The 15,542-nt window shown below is 30.6% G+C and overlaps 1 protein-coding gene across 6 annotated transcripts in view; it reads left to right on the top strand.

Moving 5' to 3' along the window:
* LOC136989415 (PHD finger protein 14) overlaps positions 1-15,542 on the top strand; it is an 85,173-nt gene that overhangs the window by 46,163 nt on the left and 23,468 nt on the right. For all 6 annotated transcript variants that reach the window (XM_067287541.1, XM_067287545.1, XM_067287544.1 and 3 more), the window contains exons 15-18: positions 2,031-2,137; positions 2,206-2,301; positions 2,372-2,469; positions 13,993-14,124. In XM_067287541.1, coding sequence (XP_067143642.1) covers positions 2,031-2,137; positions 2,206-2,301; positions 2,372-2,469; positions 13,993-14,124 — 433 coding nt within the window. The remainder of the gene's footprint in view (positions 1-2,030; positions 2,138-2,205; positions 2,302-2,371; positions 2,470-13,992; positions 14,125-15,542) is intronic.

The raw sequence follows: 15,542 nt of genomic DNA, 5'->3' as shown, positions 1-15,542 counted from the left end.
CTATTAGATTAGTTTTCTTTATATTTAAGAAAAATGTGACTGATTAATATTATCTTTAAATACTTTTTGCTAAGAAACTTACTTTACTACCTACTTACTAGGTTGTTACATGAAAGTTGTCTATTTAGTTGATGTTAAGAGAGATTTTTGTTAATTTTTAACGTTTATTTGCATAGTTTGTTACATAAAGGTTTCTTCAATTTATGTAAGTTTAGAGAGATCTAACTGATGCTTGAAAAAGAATAACTTTAACATGAAGACAGTCAGACTAACCAGACTTAAAATCACTCAAAGTCTGATTAGTTAGAGTGATTAGATTAGCTAGGTGTATACCGTAAAATATGTTGATTTTCGTCTAAATTTTAATTACGTTGATTTTTGTCTAAATTTTGATTTGTTGATTAAACAGCTGATTTCTGTAAGATTTTCTTATTTTTTATTAAACCTCAATACTGAAATAGTCTCAGGATTGACTAAGTATAATCCCAAAATTCTGGGATTAGAAATAAGGGCCAGGATCGAATTCCCTAGTGTTGGGTAACGAGGTAGGCAGTAATGTTCTTGTTTATGATGATACCAGCCTTGTGCAATAGCCAGGGTCCTGGGCTGGAAGATTTTCCAGTCATTGAACCCAACTAACTTATTATTAATGGTATAGGGCTCTTCATCATACATAGTGGATGTGTGGATGAGGAGGAAGCAGGCAGCTTTGCATTTCTGTACATTAATCTCTATGATCTTACAGCTAGCTGTGTTAGTGTTGTTTGTGGGTGTATTATTGATAACTGGTCCTAATGGCAGCTTATATTTTCATTCTTTTGGTAATGGAGCACTGTTGAGAGAAAGCATTATATGCAGTCTTGTGTTTACTCCCATCAGGTAAAGTGTTGTTTGCCTTCACTAGTTGATGCAGCATGATTCCTCACTATATACATGGCAAACCTCATAGCTGTGGTTACACATACAATGGCTTTTTGTGCATTTACTAGCTAAGTGGCCATAACACAGCATTTGTAACAGTACGTTAGAGGAGTGTAGTCATCACACTTTTTATAAACATATTATTTAACAAAATATCTTTATTTCCTTTTTTTTTTTAAGTACAGTAATGATCAGTGTTCTTATTACTGTAAAATTAGACTTGACCCAAAAATATGTGCTGTAATAATTATAAATTTAATAGCAACTATTTTAAACTCTACAAGTGGATTATGTACAATAATAAACATCAGTGCTCCAGCCTATGAATTAAGTTGTTATAAAACTTTTAAAACATTATTACTGCTAACAGCTTGTTTAGAGATTACTGCAGTGCATGGAATGTAATTTGGATGTGAAAACATATAAACTCATCATGTTTAGATACAATGTATTTCCTGAGTGCAGTAACAGATTGTTTCAGGAAGATCGGTTTGTGAAGAAAATTGCAAATAATCATCATCAACCAGCTGTAGATTCTGAATGAAAATGATTTACAGGAATACAATGTGGATGAAAATGATTGGCAGCAAGGATGTACTAGAAAATGATTATATTAGTGTTGATGATAATGTATGCTATGAGATGTACAGAATGCAGGTAATATAAGTGAAGAGGATGAAGAGCTGAAATATAGAGGTACCAAAGTACTACTAAAGAAAGAGTGACTTGTCCAGAAGTTGAGGACTGCCTATAATGTAAATGATAACTTAATATAAATAAACCCAAAAGAAACACCTAATATAAAAATGTAACTTGGTAGCACTGCATTTTACCAAAAATGCCCTACTTATGTTAGCCATTGTGCTCAACCAAAGATACAAATGCATTACCAATAAGTAATACACAATGTCACAAATATGTTAATTTTTAAAATTTTATAACAAGAAGGAAAATTTTTTATAGTAGTTTTGTTTCTTACTATCTGGAGTTTAAATTTGATAGACATTTTGTTAACTACATGTGTTTATTTTGTAAAATTCTCAAATAATTAAAAAGTTTGACTCATAATTTCTATTTGAAATATATATTAATAAAATTTTATTCTTTAGATCGTAATAACCGGATGATAACAATGCAAAGACGACTGGATGAATTATTACAACAAAATAGCCAACTACAAGAACAAGAACAGAGTTTGCGAGAAAAATATGAAAAGGTTTATTATTAAATAGATTTTATGCATCACTTTACCAGACCAAACTTAAATAAAAACATTTTTTACAGTTAGTCAGTGAACTTGAAGAATTAAAAAAACAAAATACTCAAATGCAGGAAAGAGGAATGGAATATTGGAAAATATTTTGTGATCTTGGAAATAAAGTAAATTAGAATTTTTCTTTTTAAAGTAAAGTTAAGTACTGTAGTTGCCTAACAATTTATGCTTTAACAGAAATATGCTTTACCTGAAGTTTTAAAGCCAAAGCGATGTCCTAAATCACCCAGTCGAAGCAGTAAAAGAAGTGAATCTACCTCATCACTGATATTTGAGTAAGTTTTTATAGAAATTGTTATATTTGCCTCAATATAATCTTTAATTTTAAAAATAAATTGTGAAAAGCTTATCCTAGAATTGTAATTTACATCTGGAAAAATTTCCAAGAAATAGTAAATTAAATTTTGTTTGTTTTGACTGATTACTGGAAACATAACAATCTACTATAATTAATATTCATTTGTAGTTTAGATATAACAATAATGTAGACCGGCATTCTGATTAACTCAGTCATAAATTAGATAATAGAAATTTAATTGAATAAATAATTACATATTTTTTCTTCTCTAGATGTCAGGTTCAACTCTATAAATATTAAATTATTATAAACAACACTTTTAATTTTAGGAGTCTAAATTTTAATCAAATATAACTAGGAGCAAGGCCTTCTCAAATTCTTAACTTTCAAACATATGCTCAGAAATAAATTTAAAAACTCATGCCGAGGTTTAAATAGCTTCTGGTAAAAGAAAATTTGCTGAGTTTGGCATTAAAATAGTTCCTTTGGTATTAACACTTTCGACGATTATAAACTCGTCGAAAGTGCTTGTGTTAATACTAAAGGAACTATTTTAACGCCAAACTCAGCAAATTTTCTTTTACCAGAAGCTATATGCTTAGAAGTTAACAGTATTGAGAAGGCCCTGAAGATGGGATGATAAACATTCCAAACAACATTTAATCCTGGTTATATTTTATTGATTAAATTTTGAACTGCTGAAGTTTCTTAATGTTGTTTATAGTAATTTAATATTTTTTAATTTTTTACTAATAGAAAATATTCTCATAATCAGTGAACTTCATATTTCAAACATTCCCTTTATCATTTACAATTACAATTTTTACAAAAATTCTTACTGTATTTTAATAGTATAAGTCAGTTAGAAGAACAAGGTGCAATAAATCGTGCAGATTTCATGAATGACGTCAAAAAGTTCTATAGTAACTGCTTAGATTATTTAGAAGACTGGACGGTACATTATAATGATATTGAACGTTTTCATTGGGTTATATTAAAACAAGAACTTAATTAGGAAGATGTGCAAAAATCATTCGATCACATTAATCAACATTTTTCAGATAGTAATATTTTCAAAAATGATCTGTTTAATAAAGTATTATTATTAAGAAATATATATTGTGAAGAAAAAGGTTAAATCTTGGGCATCATCAAAAATCTCAACAGAGAACAAATGGTTAGAAATATTTCATCATTTTGAAAGAAACTGTGTTTCATACATGTAATGCATAAAAAATTTGGAATATGTGCTGTCCTTACCAGGAACTAATGCAGGGACTGAACACATTTTTTCTACTGTAAATAAAGTGTGAACATCTGATAAATCACAATTAATATGGCTTTCAAAGTCTCAACACTTATGTGTGAAATATAATTTAACAAATTCTTGCAAAAAAGTTCAAGATGTTTTAACCTACAGCAATCTAATAAAAAAAATCACTCAACTGAGAAATATATGCTAAAGAATAAAGAATTTTTAAAGATTTATAATAGTATATATTTATATTTATTATATTTGTAAATTTTACATAAGTTAAAATTTTAAAAAATATAATACAATACAATTTTTGCATTGTTTGATAATAAAATTTTTGTTGCTCTAGAACAATTTTTTTAAACAAGACAACCACTCCCCCATGTTAATTTTGTCCTGCATCACAAATGTTCAAATCTGGTCACCTTACTCTTATGCAAATGGTGTAACCATGCATTCAGCTAAGGATTTCATCAAGCCAGTCAAAAAACTTTCTTCCTAGATGCATCATGTACATTAATTGGACCTGGATACTGTTGAGAATGTAATTGCAACTAGAGGAATCAGTATTTAAGTTACCCAGACCATGAAATAGGAAGTAATTCATTAGGTTCAACAAGAATGGAATTAAATTTTTTGTTAAAGAACTGTTGTCTTTCCACATCTAACATACTCACCTGAACCTGTTTCCTGTGACTTCTGTTTTTGCAGAAGTGAAGAATGCAATGGAGGTTGAACTGATGGATATTGCAAGGAATAGGTTCCAAAAGTTCTTAATGACTATACAGCTGCTGATAGAAATATTTTGTTGCAAGGGTGCTTAAATTAGAGGAAGATATGTTTCAGAATTGTAATCTAACAGTCTGGACTTAGATAGGATCTAAAAATTCAGGGACTGTGTCATATATCAGCAGAAATTTACAATGTTGATTTTGCTTATGTTTATATTAGTTGTTTTTAGATTGCTTATCAAAAGGATCCTAACAAACTCATGTAGCATTTGTGTTACTATTAAGGAACTAGATTAAATAACCTTTATAGCAGAACAAATGGCTTTAAAAATCCCCAAATTACAGTTACACAAAAGATTTGTTAAAAATATGAAGTAGAAAAAACAAATAAAACATAATACAGTAGAGCATTGATTATCTGACCCCCGATCAACCATCACATCAGTTAACCAATTGCGTTCTAGTCGGCAAATTCAAATGTCCACTAGTGATGTGGCACTACAATATTTGGCTATGTCTTGGCTACTTTAATATTATTTTTGTTAAATTTTTGCGTGTTTTAGCTGACAACACTAGCTTGACTATGCAAGGGAGGCCAGTATTTAAATGAGGCTTAATTTTTTAATTATGAGTGGTTGTTTGTTTTGTGTGGATTTTTCTGAGGACTGTGTGTTGTGCTGAATCGGAATCCATTTTCATTGGAGATGTAAATTTTGGTTCTGTGAATTTCACACTTGTAACAGGTCATGCTGTAGTTGTTGTACCATTCACAATGGTGACTAAACGTAAACGCGTTGTTGCGATGTACAGTACTGTATTTATTTTGTGCAAAATAAAGAAATATTGGGTTGTTCGGAAAGTTCGTAGCGATTTTTGATAGCCGACAGTTGAGATACCGATTGATGCAAAATGATTAGAATTGTACAAACCAATGAATATTATGATAAATGACCTTGAGACGCGTCTGTTACAAAAAAAAACCGTTAAGATTATTCAAATAGCATTTAATTTGTCTCATTGCAAAAAATGGATGCGAACAACATGCATTATCGACACTTGTTTCTTTTCTTTTTTCGTAAAGGCAAAAATGCTGTACAAACAGCAAAAAAGATATGTGATGTTTATGGTGGGAGTGCTGTATCAGAATCAACTGTTCGAAAGTGGTTTGCAAAATTTAAAACGGGTGATCTCAGCCTTGAAGATGCTCCTCGCTCAGGAAGACCTCCTGTTATTGAAGAGGACCAGATCAAAGCATTATTGGATGAAAACCCTCATTACACAACTCGAGAGATTGCAGACATAGTGAAGTCATCAAACAGTACTGTATTTCAACATCTAAAGAAGCTCGGATACGTGAATCGTTATGACATTTGGATACCTCACGACTTAACGGAAAAAAACTTACTGGATTGCATCTCCATTTGTTATTCTCTTGAAAGACGAAATGAAAATGACCCTTTTCTGAAGCGTTTAGTGACAGGTGATGAAAAGTGGATCATTTATAACAACATCAGCCGAAAACGATCGTGGGGTAAGAAAAATGAATCACCATTAAAAACTCCAAAGGCCGGTTTTCATCCAAAGAAGATCATGCTCACTGTCTGGTGGGATTGGAAAGGAATCCTGTACTACGAGCTGCTTCCACAGAATCAAACAATTGATTCTGATAAGTATTGTTCCCAATTGGATAAGCTGAACATGGCAATTAAAGAAAAACGTCCAGAACTGGCCAATAGAAAAGGCATTGTGTTTCACCAAGATGATGCCAGACCTCACACGTCTTTACGAACACGCCAAAAATTATTGGAACTAGGCTGGGATGTTTTACCCCACCCCCTTACTCACCCGACCTTGCCCCGTCGGACTACCATTTGTTCCGTTCTCTACAAAATTCCCTTCATGATAAAAACTTTGATACTTTGGAAGCTTGCAAAAACCATGTGGATCAGTTTTTCGCGGAAAAAACTGGAAAGTTCTACGAAGAGGGTATCACGAAGCTGCCCCATAGATGGCAACACGTCATTAAAAACAATGGCGCATACATAATGGAATAAAAGTATATTTTTAGTATTAAAACAATTTCTTTTATTTCTCTTAAAAATCGCTACGAACTTTCTGAACAACCCAATAATTTTTTACGATACAATAGCGACAATTATTATTTTTAAAAAATTTTGTTAGGCTTAACATCAATGAAATACAATTCGAAGTAGGTTAATAGTGATATACTAGTATAATCTTCCATGCCAAATAAAGGCTTTTATATACTAATTACATGGGATATACTAATATACTGTACACTCAAAGCTGTTTTTGTGTGATTTTTTTTTTTTTTTGTGCAGTATATGAAAATTTCAATCAAATTGGAACATAATTGACTTCTGTAAATTTTTTTAAAACTCTATTGGATGTTTTCTATGACATCATCAGGTTTTTTTCATTTTTTATTCAGTAAAATTTTTTTCTCGTACGTTTTTTGGTTTGTATTTTAATAGCATAAAAATCAGAAATATTGTGTTATATTTGAACAGATGCAGTAAGTTAGCTCCCTTCCAGCTTTAGACTGCAGGTGTGAAATTTCAGGCCTTGTTAAATGAAAGAATAACACTTCCTGCAGCTATACTTATTAAATAAAATCATTTTTAACCATTATTTTTAACTTTTTAATGTTTTATTCGTATTTAAGTGGAAATAATTAATTAATATAAAAAATAAAATTTTTAGAGGATTTTTTTCCTATTAGGGATTGCAGAAAAAGGCCCAAGGAGTTAAAAAAGCAATTCCTAGTTATTTCGTACGGTTTTGAGTTATTTTCTACGTGAGACTTTTTTTTATGCAGTCCCTATTCATCCTATAAAAAAAATACTTTTTAATTGTGTTGCGAAAACTATTTTTTATAGCTACTTGTGAAGTTTCGTGTTTGTCTTTTTTTTTTTTATGCGTTTTCTTTTATGTGGTCCCTATCCACCACACAAAAACAGGTTTGAGTGTACTAATAATGTATTTTTTCATACTTTTTGGTTATCCGTTTTTTCAGTTATCCAACCAACTCCAGTCCCCAATTGAGTTGGATAATGGATGCTCTACTGTACTTTGTTCTTGTTTGTAAAAAAACAAAAATATACATATCTTTGCAACTTAACAGTATATCTTTTAATTGGAAATAGCAAAATTCCAATAGATGAGTAAAAAATGCCTGGTGTATATAAAATTACTGCCAAAAATGATTATTTAGACTTAGTCAATACTGGAGATATTTATTTTGCTTGTTAAAAAGAAATGTAAGCAGCAGTTAGTTTAAAGTTTTTCCTAAATCCTGGATCACACCTTTCCTTCAAAAAGTCATTTCAACTATTTATTTTTAAAATTATTTAAAACCCAACTCCAGGAAACACAATACAGTTCAATAAACTTAATTAACAGAAAAAAGTTTTATCAATTAAAAATATTGTGTTTTTAAAATTTGTATAACATCTGAATATCTATTTTTTAATTTTAGTAAAGTTCAATTAGTTCTAATTAACAAATCTTTTCTCTCTCTCTCTCTCTCTCTCTCCTCCCCATTTTGTTGTCAGTAGAGTTTATTGAATTGTATTATGGTTCCTGGGGTTGAATTCTAAAGAATGTAAAAGATTTTGAAGAAGTAGTTGAATTGATTCCTTGAAGTCCATAACAGTTTAGGTTTAAAATGGAAAAAGAAATTTAAAAATATCTCTAATAGAACTTAATTACTTCTATCTTCATTTGAAATGTTAGATGATCAGAATTCTACAATTATTCAACTACAGTGATGTACAAAACTTAAGCAATAATTGTTTTTTGCTGTAACTTTGCAAGAAATCACTTGAAAGGCATGAAATTCAGAATACAGAGACAGTATTTTGTACTTAAAAAATGAAGAATACTAGCACAAAAATAAATAGAATGCATACAGTATGGAATCAAAGCTTCCTCGTTATTGTAGTCTTGCACTGTGTGCATTGACTGCACACTTTCTGCAAGCCCTCACATCACCTGTGATGTCTTCTTAAGTATGAATCACATTTCTACTGAATTGGGTATTTATTGTATTGATCACAAGAAGCACTTTTGTACAATTTCTTGGCTGTCTGCTTAAAAATTACATTGTTACTTAAGTTTTGCACACCAGTATAGTTAGGACATAATACAAAATTTTTAAATTTTGTCAAATTTAAGAACAGTGATTTCAATTATCTTAATATCACATTAATCAGAAAGTCATTTCCATAAAAAGAATACATTTAGAAAAAGTGTATAGCTTCAAACAAACTTTTGAAAGAGGTGTAACAAAACTGTATTTTGAGTCTGTGAATTTTAAAACATTGCAAAAATGTTGGAAAAAATAAAAAGAAATGATCAATGATGTCTGAAAGTTTTGACTTAAATCCTCTGTGATGCAAGCCATCAAATTGATGGCAAAAATTTATGGTAGCACTGGACCATCTGAGTGTTGCACTGTCAGAAATTGGTTCACTGAGTTTAGGTCTAGAGACTACTGCACCAAAGACAAGTTGCATTCTGGATGACCACAGGAGATTGATGATAATCTGGTAAAGCAGCTGATAGCTGAGGATTCCCTAATGATACAGGAGATGACAGTGAAATCCAGTTCAGAAGCTAACAGTTTGTGAGGCACTGAAGCAGCTAAGCATCAAGTTTGAAAGTGGGTGCTGCACATCTTGACTGAACAGAAGCATGACTGCATTTTTGAAATATGCATTGCTTTATCAGAACTGTCCCTTCAGTTCCCAGTTTTTCTGCACCCTAATTTTTGGCAACAACGTTTCTTATTACAAAAATTGGAAAGATGATGCGTAGTTGGAAAAATGATATCAAATAATTTAGTTTTCCACATACAGAAAGTTATTTACCTTCATATTACAATTTATAATGAAATTTATTTTCAGAAAACATGTATAAAATATTTTTGTTTTTAGTGTTTCATTTGTTTGTAACCTATTTAACATTGTATTCTGTTGCATTTCAATTATTCATTTAATTATTTTTAGTTCATTCTAAAACTTAGTAGTAATGTAATGATGGTAGTAATGTAATTAGCAGAAAATGCTAAATAGTTAAAAAATTTAATCCATACTTTATTAAATCAATTCAATATTTGTTGAAAAATTAATTGGAAATTTATGTAAATCATCTAATCAGTTTGTTCTGAGCTATGTAATTTTGAAAATATTCACAAAAATTTGGAAATATCTTTACATTGGAATTGAGTTTTGGGGATTGTGCATTTGCAAAGGCCATGTTTTTCATTTACAAATGACCCAAATTAACTTGCATTTCTGCAGTTAAATCTGCATTTTAGAAAATACGAGGGCTATTTCTTAAATAAGGTCCATTTGTGAATGAGAGTGAGAATGGCATGCAATTGCAGCAGTGTGCATGAGCATCTGCTTTCAGTATGCTTTGCATGTATTTGGATGCCATTTTCAGCCGTATCGTCTGTCTCTGTGCTGAGCTGTAAAAGTTTATAATGTTTATGAAAATTGAGTCTCCCATTGACTGTAAGATACGATCTGTTATTTGATTTCAGCACAAAAGATCATGGTAATTGCCTTTTGGAACAGGAAAGGGACTTTGTTAGTGGATTTTATGCAAAGAGGCACAACAATCAATTCTGATGCTTATTGTGTGACCTTGAGAAAACTCTGCCATGCCATACAAGACAAGCAGCGTGGCCTAATATCTTCCGGTGGCAGGCGGCAGATTTCTTTGAAGTTGGAATTTAAAAAATTTTTGAGCACTATGACAAATGTTTGAACAAAAATGGAAATTATGTAGAAAAGTAGATAAAAGTATGTAGAATATGGGGAAAAAATATATTTTAATGATATTTACAGTATTTTTCTTTTTATGAAAAATCAGACTTTACTTAAAAAATACTCTTCGTTCTTCTGTTGCCTTATTTTTAGTATAAGAATTCCAGTACTTTTCCTCAATTATTTGAATACATATAAGTAATAAGTTTTAAGTGAAGTCTCTTCTGTATGGCTTATAGAATTTGAGTTCATTCTCAAAATCTTATGTGCTGATTTTGATGAAACTTTGCCAGTTTCTATTAATTTTATTGAGAGATCCAAAAATGTAATAATAAAAAATGGGGGTTCATGACTGTTTTAAAGATGCAATACTGGTTTTTTGAACCCCAGCTGTGAGTGCCTAAGAGAAAATGGACACCAAAAACAAACAAATGCAAGAACAGAGCAATCAATTCCAAGTGAATGTAAGGATTGCCTTTACATGGCTGACAAGTTTAAGGGCTGCCTTCTTGTGTGGCCAGCAACTATTTTCGTCTGATGATACATGCACAATGCTCTGCTTCGATTCTACCATGATATGACAGTCACATAATGTGTCTAGTATGATAATTATAAACTGACAATTATAGATCAAAGAATAATAATTACATTTGAAATGAAAGTAGAAATAAGAAAACAATTTTAAAACTTAATTTCAAGAGTGCTGATTAATTATTTGATTTTGTAATAAGTTCATAGCTGATGATCCATTTGTTTTAACATTGAATCTACAATGTAATGTTGACCTGCAATAGGCTAAAAATAGTTCTCTTTACACTGATAAATTTTGACTTTCAGAAAAAAGTTTTTTGTTTATAATAATTGAAATATGATGCCAGACTTACTGTACTGCTATGCTGTCAAGAGATCTTAGTGATTTTTAAGGGCGAATAATTAATGGGAATATATTCAGTTACTGAGGTAATTGAATTTGTAAATGTTTTATGAGTAACAGTGGCCATGATTGTGTCTGCAAAGAATATCATATGAGAACATTTTCAATAAATTATAGTAATTTAAAATACATACTCCAGAATTGAGATTATCAAGCTTTAGTGCAGTGTGCAAACGAAGAATGGTAAACAGCAACTGATCAATTTTGTATAAATTTCAACACAAAATACAAGAGCTTATTTCATCAAAACCAGTATATTGAGAACTCCATAGCATAGTCACTTCATAAAACCAATCATCATGTCTATTAGTGCAGTAAACAAAATGGAGTGTTGAGCAATGAAAGAATGTTTTAATCTAATAATCATTCATTTATTTTAGCAAATAGTTGTGTGCATGTTTGGTGCCAAGTGATGATTCCTTGGTTCCAATTGTCAGAAATACTGACAATTGTGTGATGTTGGAATTTTTTTTTCTTTGCTATAATTTAATAATTTGATGCATTCATTCCAAAAGAAAGTGATATCAATTGCCATTTAAGTGTTGAATGACAGTTATTTATCAAATGTTATGTTTTTGTAAAAAAAAAGAAGCTGTCTTTTAGGATGATGATACACTAATCCACAGAGTAGATATGATCACCCAATAGTTTGAAAAGTTTGAGATTGAATTTCTTAGCATATTTGTGGCCATCTTAGCATTTTTCATGTCCATAGAGCATGAAGAATTGATTAAATTCTTTGTTCAACAACTGTCATCTCTCCTGATTGTCAACCTCTGGTAGAATTTAAATTATGATATGATATATATAAGCAGTACTAGGACATGGCAGTTCACTGCTATCAGTTTTGTTGTTGTTATCATTTTTGTAATTTTTTTGTTTTTAATTCATATTTTAACGAAAAAAAAATATATATAAATGAGTATACTTTTAAAGTGCATAATCATATAATATAGCAAATTTAACATCTAAACACACCTTCCAGCAGAAATAGACTGTAATGCTCTAACGTTTTCGGCGTCATTTAGAGGCCTTCTTCAGGAACGTACAACCAAAAACGTTAGAGCATTAAAGTCTATTTCTGCTGGAAGGAGTGTTTAGGTGTTAAATTTGTTAGTATCGTTCCAGTTATTTGTGATATTAGTTTTCTCATATAATGTAGTTCAGGGTTTCCCAATGGAGTTTATATTGACCCCTTATGGGTCAATGAAAGTTTGAGGGAATTGATATAACTTTGCAAATATAAAAAATTTATTTTAAAATATCAAAATTTTTCACATTTTGGCTCTTAAATAAATGTAGGAAGATGTTTTTAAAAATTATGTAATAGGCTATAGCATATACATTTTTATATATATATATATATATATAAAAGATTGGGAATCCCTGCTGTAGATGAACACATGATATTCTAGTAAATAAAAATTTTATATAATATGTATATATTTTATTGGGTTGTTCGGAAAGTTCGTAGCGATTTATGATAGCCGACAGTTGAGACACCGATTGATGCAAAAATGATTAGAATTGTACAAACCAATGAATATTATGATAAATGACCTTGAGACGCGTCCGTTACAAAAAAAAACCGTTAAGATTATTCAAATAGCATTTAATTTGTCTCATTGCAAAAAATGGATGCGAACAACGTGCATTATCGACACTTGTTTCTTTTCTTTTTTCGTAAAGGCAAAAATGCTGTACAAACAGCAAAAAAAGATATGTGATGTTTATGGTGGGAGTGCTGTATCAGAATCAACTGTTCGAAAGTGGTTTGCAAAATTTAAAACGGGTAATCTCAGCCTTGAAGATGCTCCTCGCTCAGGAAGACCTCCTGTTATTGAAGAGGACCAGATCAAAGCATTATTGGATGAAAACCCTCATTACACAACTCGAGAGATTGCAGACATAGTGAAGTCATCAAACAGTACTGTATTTCAACATCTAAAGAAGCTCGGATACATGAATCGTTATGACATTTGGATACCTCACGACTTAATGGAAAAAAACTTACTGGATTGCATCTCCATTTGTGATTCTCTTGAAAGACGAAATGAAAATGACCCTTTTCTGAAGCGTTTAGTGACAGGTGATGAAAAGTGGATCATTTATAACAACATCAGCCGAAAACGATCGTGGGGTAAGAAAAATGAATCGCCATTAAAAACTCCAAAGGCCGGTCTTCATCCAAAGAAGGTCATGCTCACTGTCTGGTGGGATTGGAAAGGAATCCTGTACTACGAGCTGCTTCCACAGAATCAAACAATTGATTCTGATAAGTATTGTTCCCAATTGGATAAGCTGAACATGGCAATTAAAGAAAAACGTCCAGAACTGGCCAATAGAAAAGGCATTGTGTTTCACCAAGATGATGCCAGACCTCACACGTCTTTACGAACACGCCAAAAATTATTGGAACTAGGCTGGGATGTTTTACCCCACCCCCTTACTCACCCGACCTTGCCCCGTCGGACTACTACTTGTTCCGTTCTCTACAAAATTCCCTTCATGATAAAAACTTTGATACTTTGGAAGCTTGCAAAAACCACGTAGATCAGTTTTTCGCGGGAAAAACTGGAAAGTTCTACGAAGAGGGTATCACGAAGCTGCCCCATAGATGGCAACATGTCATTAAAAACAATGGCGCATACATAATGGAATAAAAGTATATTTTTAGTATTAAAACAATTTCTTTTATTTCTCTTAAAAATTGCTACAAACTTTCCGAACAACCCAATAGATTTAATATTGTATATGTATATAAATTTTATCTTGTTTTGTTTAGATGTGGAATTTGTCATAAATCACACGATCAACATCAACTTGCAAAATGTGATAGTTGTCAATTGCATTATCATCTTGCTTGTTTGGACCCTCCTCTAAGTAGAATGCCAAAAAAGACTAAATCTCAAGGATGGTATGTTTTAGTATAAATGTTTTTCTTTTTTAAAAAATAAAATTACTGATATAAGCTTTAAGTTAAAAGAATTTTTAAAAATTTTGGCTAGTATTTTACAAACATTAAAGTACCAGCATTTCTCAAAGAACTGTAGTGTGGATGCTGTAGTTGAATAAAATTTTATGTTTGGATAGTGCCATGCAGTGTAAAATGCATGTAAATATCTTTAGTCATAATACAGGAGATATAAACATTTTTCAAAACCTGATTATTCATTACAATAATGCCACACCAATATTATACAGCAGTTGTTGTGGCTTTAATACAGGAAATCTTGTTAGATGGGTAAAGCATTAGATTTGAATGGTCACCTGTCTAAATTTTAAGAATATACAGTAGGGTCTCGTTTTTACATGGGATTGATATATGCAGATGTCAAATAGTTAACTTAACCCACTCCTAGTGCCATAGAATCTGACTCTTAAATCAGCAAACCATGCATTTCTAGCTTTTGACATTTTAAATGCAAAAAATGACTGAATGTTACTTGTGTGGCGAATACTCTGGTTTGTGTTTTTTATATACTCTATTAACATAATCTCTGTTGAAAAAATAACTTCATTTTCACCCAATTTCATATCTAGTTGAAACTATGCATATATAGTATTACCAATGACAATACGTTTTTTTTTTCAGACTTCAAACAACACCATTCTTTACATTATATACAGGGTTATTGTCACCCTGTAATATATATATATAACTAAAACCCAAATTATTAGCTAAATTTAAGCCTAAACTGCAACATTATTTTTCAGACTGTTATCGGGACTGTTGTTCCATGGTGGAGGGTTTAAGTATCATTTCTGATCAGTGCTTTCATGTCAGTATTAATTTTTAAATCATATCATATAAATTGACGACAGCCTTATGTTGATGTAAAATATCGAAATGTATTTTTTTAACATTTGTTTAAATTCTGAAAAAATTTTAAAATACATTTTAAAGAATTCACTATTAGTTATTGTTTTTAAACTTCATATTGTTTATTTATCTCATTAAATGTATTGAAACAATTGAAAAAATTTTAGTTTTGAATAAATTTTTCATCAGTTATTATTTTAAAATGTTAAATTTAGCTATTAAAATTGTATCTATATTCAGATTCAGTTTTAATTTTTTATATATTTGTAAACTGCTAAATAAATCTATTTATAAAATAGTAAATTTTTAATAAATAGTACTCACATTTTAAATTCAATTTCTAAAACAAAATGTTAACTTTCACATATGCATTATTCTGGATTACTGGCTACTAAAATTTATGTAATAGCAAAAAGTCCAGAGGAAATATAACACTGTAAAGGAATTTTCCAGGTTCTATTTTTCTCATACTATCAAATTTTAATTAAATTAACTAAATTTGTTTAAGCATT

The sequence above is a fragment of the Centruroides vittatus genome, unplaced genomic scaffold, assembly GCF_030686945.1.
Source record: "Centruroides vittatus isolate TY-2023 unplaced genomic scaffold, ASM3068694v2 scaffold_520, whole genome shotgun sequence".
Classification (NCBI taxonomy): Eukaryota; Metazoa; Arthropoda; class Arachnida; order Scorpiones; family Buthidae; genus Centruroides; species Centruroides vittatus.
This window is presented reverse-complemented; position numbering and strand designations above follow the sequence as displayed.